This window comes from Botrytis deweyae, assembly GCF_014898535.1.
Source record: "Botrytis deweyae strain B1 chromosome Unknown BDEW_010, whole genome shotgun sequence".
In the NCBI taxonomy this organism is placed as follows: domain Eukaryota; kingdom Fungi; phylum Ascomycota; class Leotiomycetes; order Helotiales; family Sclerotiniaceae; genus Botrytis; species Botrytis deweyae.
This window is the reverse complement of record NW_024066217.1, coordinates 1,200,402-1,214,783: the sequence shown is the minus strand read 5'-3', so window position 1 is coordinate 1,214,783 and position 14,382 is coordinate 1,200,402. Positions and strand designations below refer to the sequence as shown.

The 14,382-nt window shown below is 42.7% G+C and overlaps 6 protein-coding genes across 6 annotated transcripts; 4 read left to right on the top strand and 2 right to left on the bottom strand.

Annotated features, from left to right (window-relative positions):
• Positions 1-265: 265 nt before the first annotated feature.
• EAE98_005439 (uncharacterized protein) lies at positions 266-1,389 on the top strand (the record flags this gene model as incomplete). The annotated part of the gene is made up of 5 exons (XM_038953061.1): positions 266-634; positions 704-714; positions 774-843; positions 900-915; positions 968-1,389. 5 exons carry the CDS (start codon positions 266-268, stop codon positions 1,387-1,389), a joined length of 888 nt encoding a protein of 295 aa, XP_038810903.1.
• Positions 1,390-1,620: 231 nt separating this feature from the next.
• On the bottom strand, positions 1,621-1,989 carry EAE98_005438 (uncharacterized protein; the record flags this gene model as incomplete). The annotated part of the gene is made up of 3 exons (XM_038953060.1): positions 1,621-1,652; positions 1,711-1,824; positions 1,878-1,989. The coding sequence occupies 3 exons, from the start codon at positions 1,987-1,989 to the stop codon at positions 1,621-1,623; spliced, it is 258 nt and encodes an 85-aa protein (XP_038810902.1).
• Positions 1,990-2,240: 251 nt separating this feature from the next.
• On the top strand, positions 2,241-3,705 carry EAE98_005437 (uncharacterized protein; the record flags this gene model as incomplete). Its single annotated transcript, XM_038953059.1, has 2 exons — positions 2,241-2,578; positions 2,634-3,705. The coding sequence occupies 2 exons, from the start codon at positions 2,241-2,243 to the stop codon at positions 3,703-3,705; spliced, it is 1,410 nt and encodes a 469-aa protein (XP_038810901.1).
• Positions 3,706-4,199: 494 nt separating this feature from the next.
• On the bottom strand, positions 4,200-6,701 carry EAE98_005436 (uncharacterized protein). Its single transcript, XM_038953058.1, has 4 exons — positions 6,323-6,701; positions 5,453-6,275; positions 5,241-5,399; positions 4,200-5,193 (listed from the first exon to the last, which is right to left on the bottom strand). The coding sequence occupies exons 1-4, from the start codon at positions 6,356-6,358 to the stop codon at positions 4,427-4,429; spliced, it is 1,785 nt and encodes a 594-aa protein (XP_038810900.1). The 5' UTR covers positions 6,359-6,701; the 3' UTR covers positions 4,200-4,426.
• Positions 6,702-8,553: 1,852 nt separating this feature from the next.
• EAE98_005435 (uncharacterized protein) lies at positions 8,554-10,033 on the top strand (the record flags this gene model as incomplete). Its single annotated transcript, XM_038953057.1, has 3 exons — positions 8,554-8,709; positions 8,785-9,390; positions 9,443-10,033. 3 exons carry the CDS (start codon positions 8,554-8,556, stop codon positions 10,031-10,033), a joined length of 1,353 nt encoding a protein of 450 aa, XP_038810899.1.
• Positions 10,034-10,735: 702 nt separating this feature from the next.
• Positions 10,736-12,681, top strand: EAE98_005434 (uncharacterized protein; the record flags this gene model as incomplete). Its single annotated transcript, XM_038953056.1, has 3 exons — positions 10,736-11,811; positions 11,867-12,167; positions 12,220-12,681. 3 exons carry the CDS (start codon positions 10,736-10,738, stop codon positions 12,679-12,681), a joined length of 1,839 nt encoding a protein of 612 aa, XP_038810898.1.
• Between the last annotated feature and the right edge of the window lie 1,701 nt (positions 12,682-14,382).

Genomic DNA, 14,382 nt, shown 5'->3' with positions numbered 1-14,382 from the left:
TTTGGGTATATAATAATACTTTATTTTTCTTGCACAGCAAACATAATGCTTCAGAATCTCAATCATATCTTCCCCACCAGTTTTGCAAATGCGATTGCGATTGCGATTTACGGTGCCGTTCCGCTCCCCTGTCATATCGCTGACGTAGTGTCATTCAAACCTCCAACCAAATTATATATATATATATATATATTTAAATTCGCCGAGCTTTACACAACATCTACAGACATCAATATAATATCAATTTCAAATAGACCCCTCCAAAATGTCAACCCTAGCCCCCGAAGCCCTGAATGGCTTTTCCAATGCCTCAGACTACGACAAACATCGTCCAAGCTACCCACCCGAAGCAGTCTCTAAACTCCTGAAGAATCTGGGAGTGGAAAATGTGGAAGGAGCTAGAATTGTAGATGTAGGAGCTGGGACGGGAAAATTTACTACTTTGTTGGCGGAGAGGAAGGAAGGATTTGCAATTAGGTGTGTGGAGCCGCATGATGAGATGAAGGAGGTTTTGAGGGGGAAGTTTGGCAAGGGGAATGAGGGGGCGTGGGAAGGGAGTGTGGAGATTGTTGGGGGAAGTGCACAGAACATGGAGATTGAGGAGGGCTGGGCTGATGCGGTTATTGCTTCGCAGGTGAGTTGCTTCGTGAATTAGGAACATGGGTGAAATGAGAGATCGTTTGCTAATTCAGGTTTCTGGTAGTCCTGGCATTGGTGAGTGATGGGGATGAAGTCGTGAGAGAACGAAATTGTAGACTGATTTGCCGTTTAAGGTTTGCTACAAAGGAGTCTTTGAAAGAGATTCATAGAGCTTTGCGACCTGGAGGAGTATTTGGAATGATCGTAAGAAGTCTTGATGCATGAAGGCGTAGGCTGAGATGCTAACATGTCTGTTGTAGTGGAACATAGAAGATTGTATGTTATAACATTGCGTCTTTCCACTTACTACTAATCACAAAATATGCAGATAACTCACCAAGAGACGGTCGAACAACAGCCACACAATGGGAACAGGTCCTAAAAGACATTATTGAAAGTAGTGAAGATGAGCTTCCACGTTTCCGTCATGGGAAATGGAAACAAGTATTTGAGGATCAATTAGATTCCACGCCATTGCAAACCTTGAAAGATACATTTACGCAGGATTTACCGCAGTTCTCACTACCGCTTGGAGAAGATCATGTTGAGTGGACGGTATGGTTGAGTGATGAGGCTATTTGGAATAGGTTCGGGACTTTGAGTGCTATAGCGGTGATGGAGCCTGAAAAGAAAGAACAAGTGAAGCAGAAGGTTCTCGGATCGTTGAAGGGAATGGATGCTGAGCGTAATGAGAATGGTGAGGTTGCGTTGCATGGTAAGACTTATTTCTTCTGGACCTCAAGGGTTTGAATGTCTAGTGTAGATAGATGGCCTTAGATAGCTTTAGAAGCTGCTCCATTGTTGTTTCCGCGAATTTCAAGTATCGGCACACCTACTTATAAGGCTGCACATAATCCCGCCAGTTTCTGCTACCTTGTCGCATCCCATCGTCGTCTTTTGGATATCATGAATTTCGTAAAAGGATCCTTCCTGTATAGCACTCCATAACTCCCACCCAATGCTTTTCCACTATTGTGCCAATTAAGCAGATTCATCGGCCGATATGTACATAACTAAGAGACACACAGAATTAGCTGCTGATATCGAATGTCGTTCAGGAAGAATCCTCACCATTGTTGCCCCGCACAAAAGCATCACCATGAACTGTCTTCTTCTTTCCATGAACCCATTCCTCGCATTTTTCTAATGCGATATTCATATATCCATCCACGGACTGTAATTCTCCTGCAAAAATGTAAGTTTTAGACAGGAACCGGAGGTATGGGCAACTAGCTAACCTTTGAAGACGAGAGAATTATTGAGCTTTACAATGACTTTTGAGCCAATAATTTCTGACAGGAAGGATGAAGGATCCTTGCCTTCACCTTGTTGTAATGCGCCGTTCTCCATATCGTTCTTCGAAATACCAATATGACTTTGCTAGAATCTTATCGTTGATGGAGGAGACAATTTTGAATTTCACAGTTCTACACAAACAATGGCAGTAAATGAAGCATCGGTATCGCTACCGGTACTTTTAGCGCATGCAGCCTCGCAACGGCAACCCTCCAAAATTTCCCCGTATTTTCGTACATCTCGACCTCAATTTCATGTGCACTCAATCAGGATAATCACAAAAATCGCACAAATAATAACTGAATATGGCAGACTTCGATACTGGTGCATCGGCGCCTCCAGCCAAGAAAAAGTTCTCTCTTTTTAAAAAGAAGTTGACCACAGCGCAAGCTCCAGAGCTTAAACCCGGGATGGACCACACAGATGCTTTTAGTCGCGCAAAAGATCTGTTTCCACTACATGCTAGGGAGAGGGAGATTAAGAGGGAAAAGAAGGTCGCGAGCTTAGAGAGAAAGCGTTCATCGCAGAGCAGGGAGAAATCATCTTCGAGTCCGAGAGTGGAAAAGAGAAGGAAGTTTTCTGATGAGGATGTGCGTGGGAAGGTGGATTTGGGTAGTGAGACAGAAGATGAGGAACCGGCTAGGTATTTATTTCATGGATACGCAGATATGGTATTGTATGTATGCTGATGGGCTTAGGGAATCTTCAATATCTACACCTGATAGTCGCAAGTCGCAAACAAGATCCCCGCAGAAAAGGCGTCGTTCGCCGGGGGGTCTGATGGGCCGTTTTGCAAAAGATATACATAGTAGAAATAGGGAGAGCGTAGAACAGAAAGTTATTGCAAAGGGTTATATATCTTTGAGCGATAGCGATAGTGACGATGCCGCGCCTGTTACACAGCGAATCAGCAGAAGTTCCTCTCCTGTTGTAACATCGGCTGAACCAATTCCTATCATTGATGACGATGACGATGATGCATTCTCAGAGGAGGAATTTCCGGAATTATTGGCAAAGGCACGAGAAAACAAGAGACTTGCGGATCTAGCCCAACAGAGGAGTAATGCCGAATGGGCAAATAAAAATCATGAACCGGACAGAAATGCAGTCGACGACGATGTTTTCCAAGACAATAAAAAAACCGAACCTATATTAGAAATTTTTATATCGTCTCGACTGGAAAACACCAAGAATTTAATTATCAGGCGGAAACTTCATCAGCGTCTACGAGAAGTCCGACAGGCTTGGTGCGGGAAACAGGAAGTGGACGGAATACACATGAATGAAGAACTGAAAGATTCGATTTTACTCACCTGGAGAAACAAAAGATTGTTCGATTCCATGACATGTGCATCCCTTGGCCTCGACTTTAACCCGAATGGCGATGTCGATACCACAGGTGAGGGTTTCAATAGTGGTAGAATACACATGGAGGCATGGACAAACGATCTCTGGGATGAATGTTGCAAGGCAGCCGAAGCCGAAGAAATCAGCGATGATGATGAAGAACCTGTTGAAGCTGTGCCTGAACCAGTCAACAAGATGAGATTGATACTGAAAGCTCAATCGAAGGATATCAAGGAATTCAAAACTTATGTGAAGCCCACAACGACGATCAAGAAACTGGTAGATGGATTCAGAAGTACGAATAAGATACCGGCGGACAAGAAAATCATTCTGAGCTTTGATGGCGATCATTTGGAACTAGATTCTACAGTGGAAGAGGCGGGTTTCGATGATATGGATACAGTGGATGTCTTGATTAGATGATGGCATGGCATACTGCTTGATGATTACGGCTGTAAAACGGTGTTTTGGGAATCGAAAGCGCGTGTAGGTGTACTGGCTGGCAAAATATTGATACCCTGAATGAATTTACTTTCCTTGGTTCTCCGACGTGGAGGAACTGCTTGCTACATGTTCGATTATTGTCCTTTAATTTAATGCGAGGACTTGGTACTTGTTCCTTCGATTTACATATGTAGGATTTGGAGTCTCTGTCAAAACATAACTATATAAATTGTAAATTCACATTTTTCGTGTAATTGAGTTAAAGTTCATAGTTCGAACAAGTGAACGGACGAAACTCGATTGAAAATGGACAGATTTATAGCCGTCTGTTAACCTTCAATCTAATCTGTGGATGATCACTCACGAAGCCGAATGCGATTCTATTGATGTGAAATCCTAAGCATTGGATTGGGAAACTAATAATTAACTTTAATGTAGAACGTCTTATGAAACTATACTCCTTATATCTCTCTCGTAACTCTTGGTATCTATAGAAAAGTTTCTTTATGCGTAATCTTTTTTTTTTGACTCGTGATATCAACGAGCTCTCTCCTTTTCCGGACAGATATATATTCTTCCTCCTCCTTCTAAACCATTATATCCACAATAACCCCCTCCTAACACCAATCCTGACAATCCGATCACCTCATTCTTAAACTACACAGTCCAAACACCCCAACACAACCCCCCAAAGCACAACTCAAGCCATTTCACAAATTTCCCGACTCTCATTCTGATTTCTCGGTAACATCGCATCGCCTTCATGCGCCAATTCCTTCGGACTAGTTGTTCCTGTATTGGTAGATGTATCATTCGCCCATAACTCCGCCTTCTGTCCGTCATTCCCAAGTTCAGCTGGTGTATCGTGTTGACCGGGAGTGGAAGCTTCTAGTTCTTGGGCTATGTGCGATTTTCGCGATTTTCTCTTACGTAGATAGAAGAAGATGAGAGAACCGGCTGCGATAAGTGCTAGAAGAATTCCGACTACTATTCCTGCAATGGTACCGCCAGATAAGGATCTTGAGCTATCAGTTGAGGTGTCTGAATACACAGATGTGATATTTGAGTCTGAGGTAGAATCGGCAATGGTTATATCTGAATAAATTGGTGTTTTGCCCAACGGACCGGCTTTTGCTAGAAGATTGATGCAGCTGGAATTCAGGGCTTCGAGAGCTTGCAGACTTGCCGTCGTTGTTTTTTGCGAGCAACCTCCTGTATTCAGGTAGTATTGATTGATAGCCCAGGAAACCTGTTGCCAAGGAGAACACACGCTAAATGCGCCATAGGTTGAAGAAGTGACGTTTGATGTAAATCCGTCACAGATGGTGGAGTTTGATGTACATAGAGTTGCTTGAACTGATGTGATTGTATTGACTGATGTTGATGGGTCAACTTTACAGTGTAGAGAAGCTATCATGCAATCGCATAATAGGGTATTTGCTGTTGGAGGAAGTATTGTCGATGCGGCTGTTAATATTAGCAGAATTTAATAGACGTTGGATGGGTGCGTATACCCCAAGCTGCGTTTTCATCCGGGCATGATGGCGCTGTTGTAATAGTTGGCGTATAAGCTGACATCTGAGTTATAGAAGGATTTATCGCAGCAAGTTGTGTTGAGAGCGATTTGTAATTTTGATTGAGCTGGATCGTGTTGTCGGTTAAATTTACCAGAGCTGTTGAGACACTGTAAGAAATCCAGCAAACCTTTCCAAAGAGATTTACTTACCATAGTCATTGGGATCCGAATCGCTCGATCTCGCCCACTCATACACGATTCCGCCCGACCAATTATCCGACATTTCTGGGCCATATATGGTGCCAACTTCATCAAAGATCCGGCCGGCAACATCACTGTTATCTTCTGTGGTGGGTTCACATGCATAGTCTGCGAGGAATATTGGTAATGGATAGTCGGAAAAGCTTTGGGTGAGACGAGAGTAATTTGAAGAGGTGAACGTGGAGTTGTCGCACCATGAATAATCTGTCAACGCCCAAAAATCAATGCTCGAATTTCCACAGGCCATGTAATCTGCAGCCAGCCGATAGGTCTCTTGTGCGTAATCGCTATCAGTCAGAACGTATCCTCCAATGGGTATAGAACGATAGCCTCTTGCTTTAATGTAACCTTTTACATCTCTCACAGCTGCTTTAGAGAGTGGTGCTAAAGAAGTGGAACTATCTGTAACGGGATTGTCGACTAGATAGAATCCGAGTGTGTTCGTGTAGAAAGCAAATGCATCAACCATATCCACATAGGCGGAGAACTTTTGATTTGTCCATGTAGTAGAATCGATGTAGATATAAGTAGACGTGATGTGTAGGTCGATTAGTAAATAGATACCATTTTCCATGAATTTTTCCATGCATTCCCCATGATCTTGACTTGAATCAATCCCATAAACATGCAGTACATTGATCCCCAGAGATACTAATGCCTTGATATCACGCTCGCAAGCGTCTCTGTCAGCCAATATATCTAACGAATCCGACCCATAGGTAACTCCTCGAAGAAAGAATTGGGTTCCGTTTGAGTAGAAAAACTTCGATCCCTACAGAGCATTAGTGAACGTCTGGAAGTAATTGCAAATTTCGTTACTTTGATAATTATCGAATCGACGGCCCGTGAATTCATTATTGATACTCAGTGGATAGCTATAAGACGTTTCCAGCAGTATCCATTCGTACAATGATTAAGGAGCGATAGACAACGGAGAGCTTTTCAGATTTTCCCATAGAAAACAAACATTCTACTCAGCCACGCTTCAGATGGCTTGTTCCATCTGTTGGGAATATCTTACCATCACTGGGAGAAATCTTTGGACTTGCTTTTTTTCGTCTTTTGATAGGAGAGTAGTGTGTGCTACCCATGCATCTATTGCATCAGACCAACATAAAGTATGTTGGTAGAATTTGCATCCTTGTATAAATGTCAAGCTCGTTCATTGTTTATTTCAAGATCCTACACTCTGAATTCTTGATCAATTTTTAAGGGGAATTCCCAATCGTATCCTGAGTTAAGGCCAGTAGCCTACGTTGTTCAAACATTACTTGAGCTTGTTTGTTTAGAAATCTACACCGACGGGCCATTCATATTCTGAGCCCCCAAAATAGCAAAAACAGGGAATAGAGTAGAGTATCCTTATGCCAGCCAATTGGTAATTCATAGGGAAAAACGGCACAGCAAATGTGAAACATCCAGTGCAATTATGATATGTACATGTATTGAAAATGTTCGGGTTCAAAAATTCATCTAATCTCCAGGCAAACTTCTTGGAAAGCCGAATAGCTCATTTTCTGATACCACTAGGTAAGGAAGCATTCATATTTTGCTTTGATTCCTAACGAGAGAAACAATCATTAGATGCTTGTTAATTTTGGATATTTTCGACCCTCTTTCTTTGTATTCTGCAATGCATACATTTACCTGCTGACGTCTGTGCAGTTTCCCTGTTTTTAAAAATCAATCCAGAAGAATGAATAAGATTGTTCTCTCTCATTCAACCGATCCAGATCTGGTATCGATTCCTAGCGATGGTTGTCAGATGGCCCGGGACGTACAGTAAGAGAGTTGCACTGATAGCTTCGGCTGAAAGAACGTGTATGGGCCCTGGAAAGCTTGAATTCGTTGATCTCATGTCTCCGGGTATATCAGTATGAAACTTGAAAGGGCCTACCCATCGGGTATCCGAGAAGACTTGGTAAGCGATCAAAATATACTTTCCTCTCCATCAAGAAATTCAGAAAGAAGAAGAGACACAAATGGTTGAGTATTTTACTGCCACCAAATGTTCCTCCAAAATGAATGGCTATGATCTCAATTGACGAAGTGGAGCATTGAGTCTATTTGAAGTCTCAATACTACTGTCGAGCAACCTCCTTAACTCGGTCCATAGGTGGGGTCACATCCAGATATTGACACTTCAATGCATGAAGTGTCACGAGAGGTGTCCTTCGTTCCGCTTTGATCAAATAATAAACAATGTGTAGTGTAAGTTTTCCACGAAGGCCCTCGAAACGATAGTTGAGCCATGATGTGGAAATTGAATGCGAAGAAGACGAGGTTATACCAAGTCTTTCATCGAGCATTGAGTTCTGGAAGAATTGGAAGAAGGAGCAAAAGCTCTGCATGTTAACATTGCAACCTTGCTGGCGTATGAATCTGGTATGATGGGTTGATGGAGCAATTTTGTATTAATTCCAATTGTAGGTATTTGCATGAATGCCACATATGAATCCCATGAATGATGAATACCTACCGACAACTAGCTGGGATATCAAAAATTTATTAGTCTCACCCGGATTTTCTTTCTCCCACCAAAATCTCGAACAATGTGGGGGTTCCGAATCAGGGGGTTACGAGGGGATGGTGAAGGATGGTGAAGAATGGTGAAGCGTGATTGGAGTGAAGTTGTGGGTGGTGAAGTGTGAGTGGAGTGAAATGGGGGAGAGTGAGGATTGGAAAAGGACCGTGAGCGAGCGTGAGGTAAATGATCAAAAAAAATAGCGCGGGGTTGACAGGAAACTCTATTCTTCCACCAATCCAAATCCTTGAATGTCATTGACCAAACAGGCAAACAACACAGAAATCATCGTCGAACCTTTGACTTCCGTCCAATTGCCCCACTGTTGAGCCAATTGATTATGCCTTCTTGACTTCTTCCCAAACGTTTCAATGGCTCGTTGAATTTGTATATATTTGTCTGCTTCTTTCCCAATCTGTACGTCAAATACTTCTCTCCAACTCTCTCTTCCTCTTCAATCAATCATTCATTCTCACATTTCTTCATTTGCCTATTTTACTTACAATTTCGCCTCATATCAATCATCATGGCTGAAGTTACAATCACAGGTTGGGATACTCGCGATGTTCGATTTCCCACCTCTCTCGACAAGACAGGTTCAGATGCTATGAACGCTGCTGGAGATTACAGTTCTGCATACTGTATTCTCAAGACCGATTCCGAGTTCTCCGGTCATGGCATGGTAAGATGATTACAATATTTGGTTTACTTTCAACTACTCTATGTACACCCTACTAACCAATACTTCTTCTCGCAGACTTTCACAATTGGTCGTGGAAACGATATCGTATGTGCTGCAATCGACCATGTCGCCGATCGTCTCAAGGGACGTACCCTTTCTTCCCTCGTCTCAAACTGGGGACAAACCTGGAGATATCTCGTTTCCGATTCACAACTTAGATGGATTGGTCCAGAAAAGGGTGTTATTCATCTTGCCCTTGGAGCCGTCGTCAATGCTATCTGGGATTTGTGGGCCAAGACACTCAACAAGCCTGTCTGGAGAATCGTTGCAGACATGAGCCCGGAGGAATTCGTCAGCTGTATCGATTTCCGTTATATCACAGATGCTATTACACCTGAAGAGGCAATCGCTATGTTGAAGGCTGAAGAGGGAGGAAAGGCAAAGAGAATTGAAGATGCCATGGACAACAAGGCTGTTCCTGCTTATACCACAAGTGCCGGATGGTTGGGTTACGGCAAAGATAAGATGAAGGGGCTCTTGGAGGAAACTTTGGCCAAGGGATACAGACATTTCAAACTTAAGGTCGGAACATCTGTTGCGGATGACCGAGAACGTTTGTCAATTGCCAGAGAAGTTATTGGCTACGACAAGGGCAACATTCTTATGGTTGATGCAAACCAGGTATGTTACATCAGAGTAGTGATGATTCATTTCCAAACTAACAATCATATAGGTCTGGTCTGTCCCTGAAGCTATTGAATATATGCAACAACTCAAAGAGTTCAAGCCATGGTTCATCGAGGAGCCCACTTCTCCTGATGATATTCTCGGTCACAAGGCTATCCGTGAAGCTCTCAAACCATATGGAATCGGTGTTGCAACTGGTGAGATGTGCCAAAACAGAGTTATCTTCAAACAACTTTTGGCCAGCGGAGCCATTGATGTCTGCCAAATTGATGCCTGCCGAATGGGAGGGGTCAATGAAGTCTTGGCTGTTCTCCTCATGGCCAAGAAGTTCGGTGTTCCAATTGTTCCACACAGTGGTGGTGTCGGACTTCCAGAGTATACTCAACATTTGAGTACCATTGACTACGTCGTAGTCAGTGGAAAGTTGAGCGTTCTCGAATATGTTGACCATCTCCATGAGCACTTTGAGCACCCATCCGTCATTAAGGGTGGTTACTACCAGACTCCATTGGAGCCAGGATACAGTGTTGAGATGAAGGCAGCAAGCATGGATCAATTTGAGTACCCAGGAAAGGATGGAGTTAGTTGGTGGAAGAGTGAAGAGGCTAAGCCTATTTTGGAGGGTATCAAGATCTAAATTATGTTGTTGATGGAGTTGCGAGGGGTGTCGATGACGTTAATGTTGAGTCTTCGGCAGCAGGGCAACGATGGCATCCTGTATGATTATGTTTCATCCCAATAGGGGTCGAGGGTTTTCATGTTGGGCCCTCTTCCGCAGGGCAACGATGGCATCCTGTATAACTTTTTCGTTATCCTAAAAATGTAGTATCATTATTTATATACCTATTTATTTATTTATCTATTTACTTTACAAACTAACAAGGAGCCGTCGCTTTGAAAGTTTCCCCCCCACTGAACTCAATATATGAATCACGATGTAATGATAAGTACCGGTACACGTCCAAGTCCTTAATCTCAACCCACTAGTTCATCCCATGGTCAAAACTCCAATTTAACCCAATTCATCCTAAATTCTCTTACGGAACAAAAACATCAAACTCCGAGCGAGGACTTGTTCCTCTTCTTTCATTTAAAACATCACGTGTTTTGTGGTTCTTTCGCGTTTCAGAATTCACGCATTGGCCTCAAACAAAACAATTGTCGCAACGTATTCAGATATCAGTTCATTGAGATATAAACTCGAATCCTTCTCTTTTGTGGAAGTAATGTTGAAGATTTAATTTGTTGCTTTTTTGCTTGATAAGATTATTGGTGGGAGTTTAAATACCTTCACCTCACCTCACCCCTCTTCTCTAAACTATCTCAAACCATAGATATCATGGCACCAAAATCATCCCCAAAACCTTCCAAATCATCGAAACCCACCAGTATAAATGATGAACAATTACAATCATTTACTCAAGATAATTTTGAGAAAGAGCTCAAAGCCTTAGCATCGAAAGCCCAAGAAGAGACCACGACCAGATTTCTCTTATCTCAACTTTGGGTCTTGGCTCAATCAGCTTCCCTCCTTTCACTCGCCGCCATATATTCAAATGTCTCTCAACTTACTCTCTCTCCAGTCTATGGATCATATCCGGCTGGAATATGGCATTCGAAAGGAGTCATGACGGCTTGCTTCTTAGGGTGGTCGTCAAATCTATTCATTAGGCGTTATCTTCCAATTAGGAGACCAGTCCAACTTCTTCCAATTATCGCCGCTTACATTCCAGTGACCCAGTATTTCCTCTTCAAGTTGAGTGGTTATATGGGAGCTAATCTTGGACCTCCTATTACGGAAGGACTCACATTTTTACCTCTGCTCATCCTTTCCGTCTCGTGTACGGCGACTACACTGGACGATTTAGAACTCACATCTGGTCGATGGCCTTGGATTTCCGATGCAGCGCCAGGTATTCTCTCATACATCTTTTTCAAAACTGTGAAATACATATCCGCAAATCAGATCTCTCAATACATTGGTCAATCCATCATTTTCACACGCCTTGGAATGCAAATTGTACTCCAGGCTTTATATTCAGCTTTTGCTCCTTCGAAGCTTCTACTTTGGATACTACCAGCACTATTCCATACTGCATTGTTTAATGTACATGTTCCAACGCCATATGCGATTAATCAACTTAATAGCACGATGAATGCAAATGGTTGGTCGATCCTTGAACGAAAAGAATCTCTGACTGGGTATGTGTCCGTTATTGAAAGTTTGACAATGGGCAATGGATTCCGTGCTATGCGTTGTGATCATAGTCTTTTGGGAGGAGAATGGTTGGTCAATGGGAAAAAGGCCAAAGGACTTGCTGAGCCTATTTATGGAATTTTTGTGATGTTAGAGGCAATACGTTTGATTGAAGTCGAAAAGCCAATCAAAGACGAGGATGCTAGTGCATTGGTCATGTGAGTTTCTCAGATTTTTCCATACCGAATTGTTCATAATACTGATATTAGATAGTGGTCTCGGTATCGGTACTACTCCAGCCGCTTTGATCTCCCATGGAATTCACACTACTTTGGTGGAGATTGATCCCGTTGTGGTTGATTTCGCTCGGAAATACTTTTCTCTTCCTGAGCCTCAAGAAACTATTATTGAGGACGCCGTATCTGTCGCATCAAATTTTGCAGCTCAAGGAAAGAAGTTCAACTACATTGTGCATGATGTATTCACAGGCGGAGCTGAACCTGTTGAACTATTTACATATGAGTTTTTGAAGGATCTTCATGATATCTTGGAACCGGGTGGTGTTATCGCCATTGTACGTTTTATCCTTCTTGACATTCTAAAGTTTTTGTACTAATTACCTATAGAACTACGCTGGAGACTTCCTGCTTCCCCCTTTCCTAATCATTCACCGTACGATTCGCTCACTATTTCCCACCTGTCGTATTTACCGTGAGGCCGAAGCACCAACAGATCAACACATTGCGGAAACGGGACAAGATTTCACTAACATGGTGATCTTTTGCAAAAAGCCCCTTTCCGAAACGCCTTCTTTGGGTCCTGAAACTTCTGCGCCATCAATCACATTCCGCAAACCAATTGAAAAGGACTTTTTGAGAAGTAATGCGAGAAGAGCATTTTTATTACCAAAGTGGGAGATAGAAGACGAAGAGTTAAAGTTGGGAGAAGAGAAAGGAGAAGAAGCTTTTGCGGGGGTATTGAGGAGGAACGAGACGGGGAGGTTGCAGGAGTGGCAGGATAAAAGTGCGAAAGGGCATTGGGGAGTCATGAGGGGAGTATTGCCGGGAGGTGTTTGGATCGATTGGTAGGAGGAAGATTTTGAGATGAGGGAAGGAGAGAAGGAGGTGGGATTCTGTATTGGTTATATCGGAGATGAGGACTTGCGTTGGTGGGAATCTGGGATTATTTACGGGGTTGGTACTTTTGTATAGTATATGAAAGATTGGGACATAGGCTGGGTTACATGTGCCTGGATGATTGGTTAATTGCAAATAGTAGATGAGCTTGATTGTACATTGAGAATAAATGTAGTACTTTCGACATTGCTACGAAGTACAATGTAATCTCAAAGATTCTCTTTACTCTACATACCTTGACTCTATTTTCATATCAGGCCTCGGTAGAAATTGATGCCCAGTCAATAGGATCAATGCCAAGAGAGATTATGGGGTAGAAGATGCAAGGAAAAATCTTCCGTGATAAAATGATGTAATCTATAACCCCAAATTTCCTATTCTAAACACTTCATCCCCCCAAAGCGAAATGAAGAAACGACCGAATGATCTCTATCACATACCCTCCTTCCTGTTATGGAAAGTCCCTAGCTCCATATACCTCTCATGCATAAGTGACATGCACCCCGAGAAATTCGCATACAGTGCGTATCATGTTTGATGTATGTCGGTAGTTCATCCTTATTCTTTTGATGGAAAACGGTGTGAAGGGGTGGAGTAGGCAGGTTGCAGAGATTAGTAAGTTATATTCGGAGGATATGTCCAAAGACGGAAAATTAGTGAGGCGGGTAGGAGAATTCACTAGGTAGAGGACTCCACCCCCGCAATTCTGCCGTTTTGTTGGAGGTTGGAGGGTGGGTTGGATAGAGGGTAGAGGGTAGAGGGTAGAGGGTAGAGGGTAGAGGGTAGAGGGTAGAGGGTAGAGGGTAGAGGGTAGAATGGGATTTGCGGGGAGATTTGGGACCGGCATCCCTCTCAATGTTGAGAGCTTGGAGCTATCACGGGCCAAGGTGCTAAAGTGGGTATCTGATTTGATGATTTGTCTTTGTTTCTTTATTTCGCTTCGTTTTCTGTCAAGAATGAGCAAGTTTGTTTAGTAATTTCCATTGCCAATGATACAGCAAACGGATCAGTGGTCTTTGTTGGGAAGGCATGTGGATGAGTTGGACGAAAGCGAGTCTCACATGAATCTTCATGGTTATAGTAGAGACGGATTATTTTAAACGATTGAAATTGGATTGGCTGGGTCGACTAGATATTCTTGGACGCTGCAGATATCCAGAAGTATTGGATGTATATTACATATAGTGTTGTACTTCTCCTCCACGTGCAAAGTGGAATGCAAACCATAGGACTATGGATTACAATATCTGAAAGCAAAGTAAGACCGGAACCAAATACCAATACATCAGCAATGTCGAAACATACGAAATGCTATTTGGAATCGGCAAGGAAAGTATCTCTTGCGCAAGTCTCAACAGAAGTCATTATGATAAAACAAAAACTTCAATAATCCACTTGGAGTTGTTCCCGCCAACACCTACCTTCTTTCCTTTTTAAGAAGATATACTCATCCAGGGATCCGACGTCCACCCGAAACCCTCCGATCCTGCAGCCAAGAATTAAGCCGAAAGTTTAAAGAATAGAACATCTATCGAACTTTCTCCTCCCTCTTTTTCCCCGCCTGTTGTCAAGAGAACCGAGGCTGTTATTATATGCCAATAACAATGTTAATGCCAATACCATTGGTTTACGACTACTGCTCAAAGGCACGGT

Excerpts from the sequence above, each read along its gene's own strand:
- EAE98_005436 (XM_038953058.1), bottom strand. The coding sequence starts at position 6,358 with ATGAATTCACGGGCCGTCGATTCGATAATTATCAAA. Across the intron at positions 5,400-5,452 it reads TTCGGATCCCAATGACTATG|CTCTGGTAAATTTAACCGAC; the intron begins GTAAGTAAATCT and ends GTGTCTCAACAG. Across the intron at positions 5,194-5,240 it reads GGATGAAAACGCAGCTTGGG|CCGCATCGACAATACTTCCT; the intron begins GTATACGCACCC and ends TAATATTAACAG.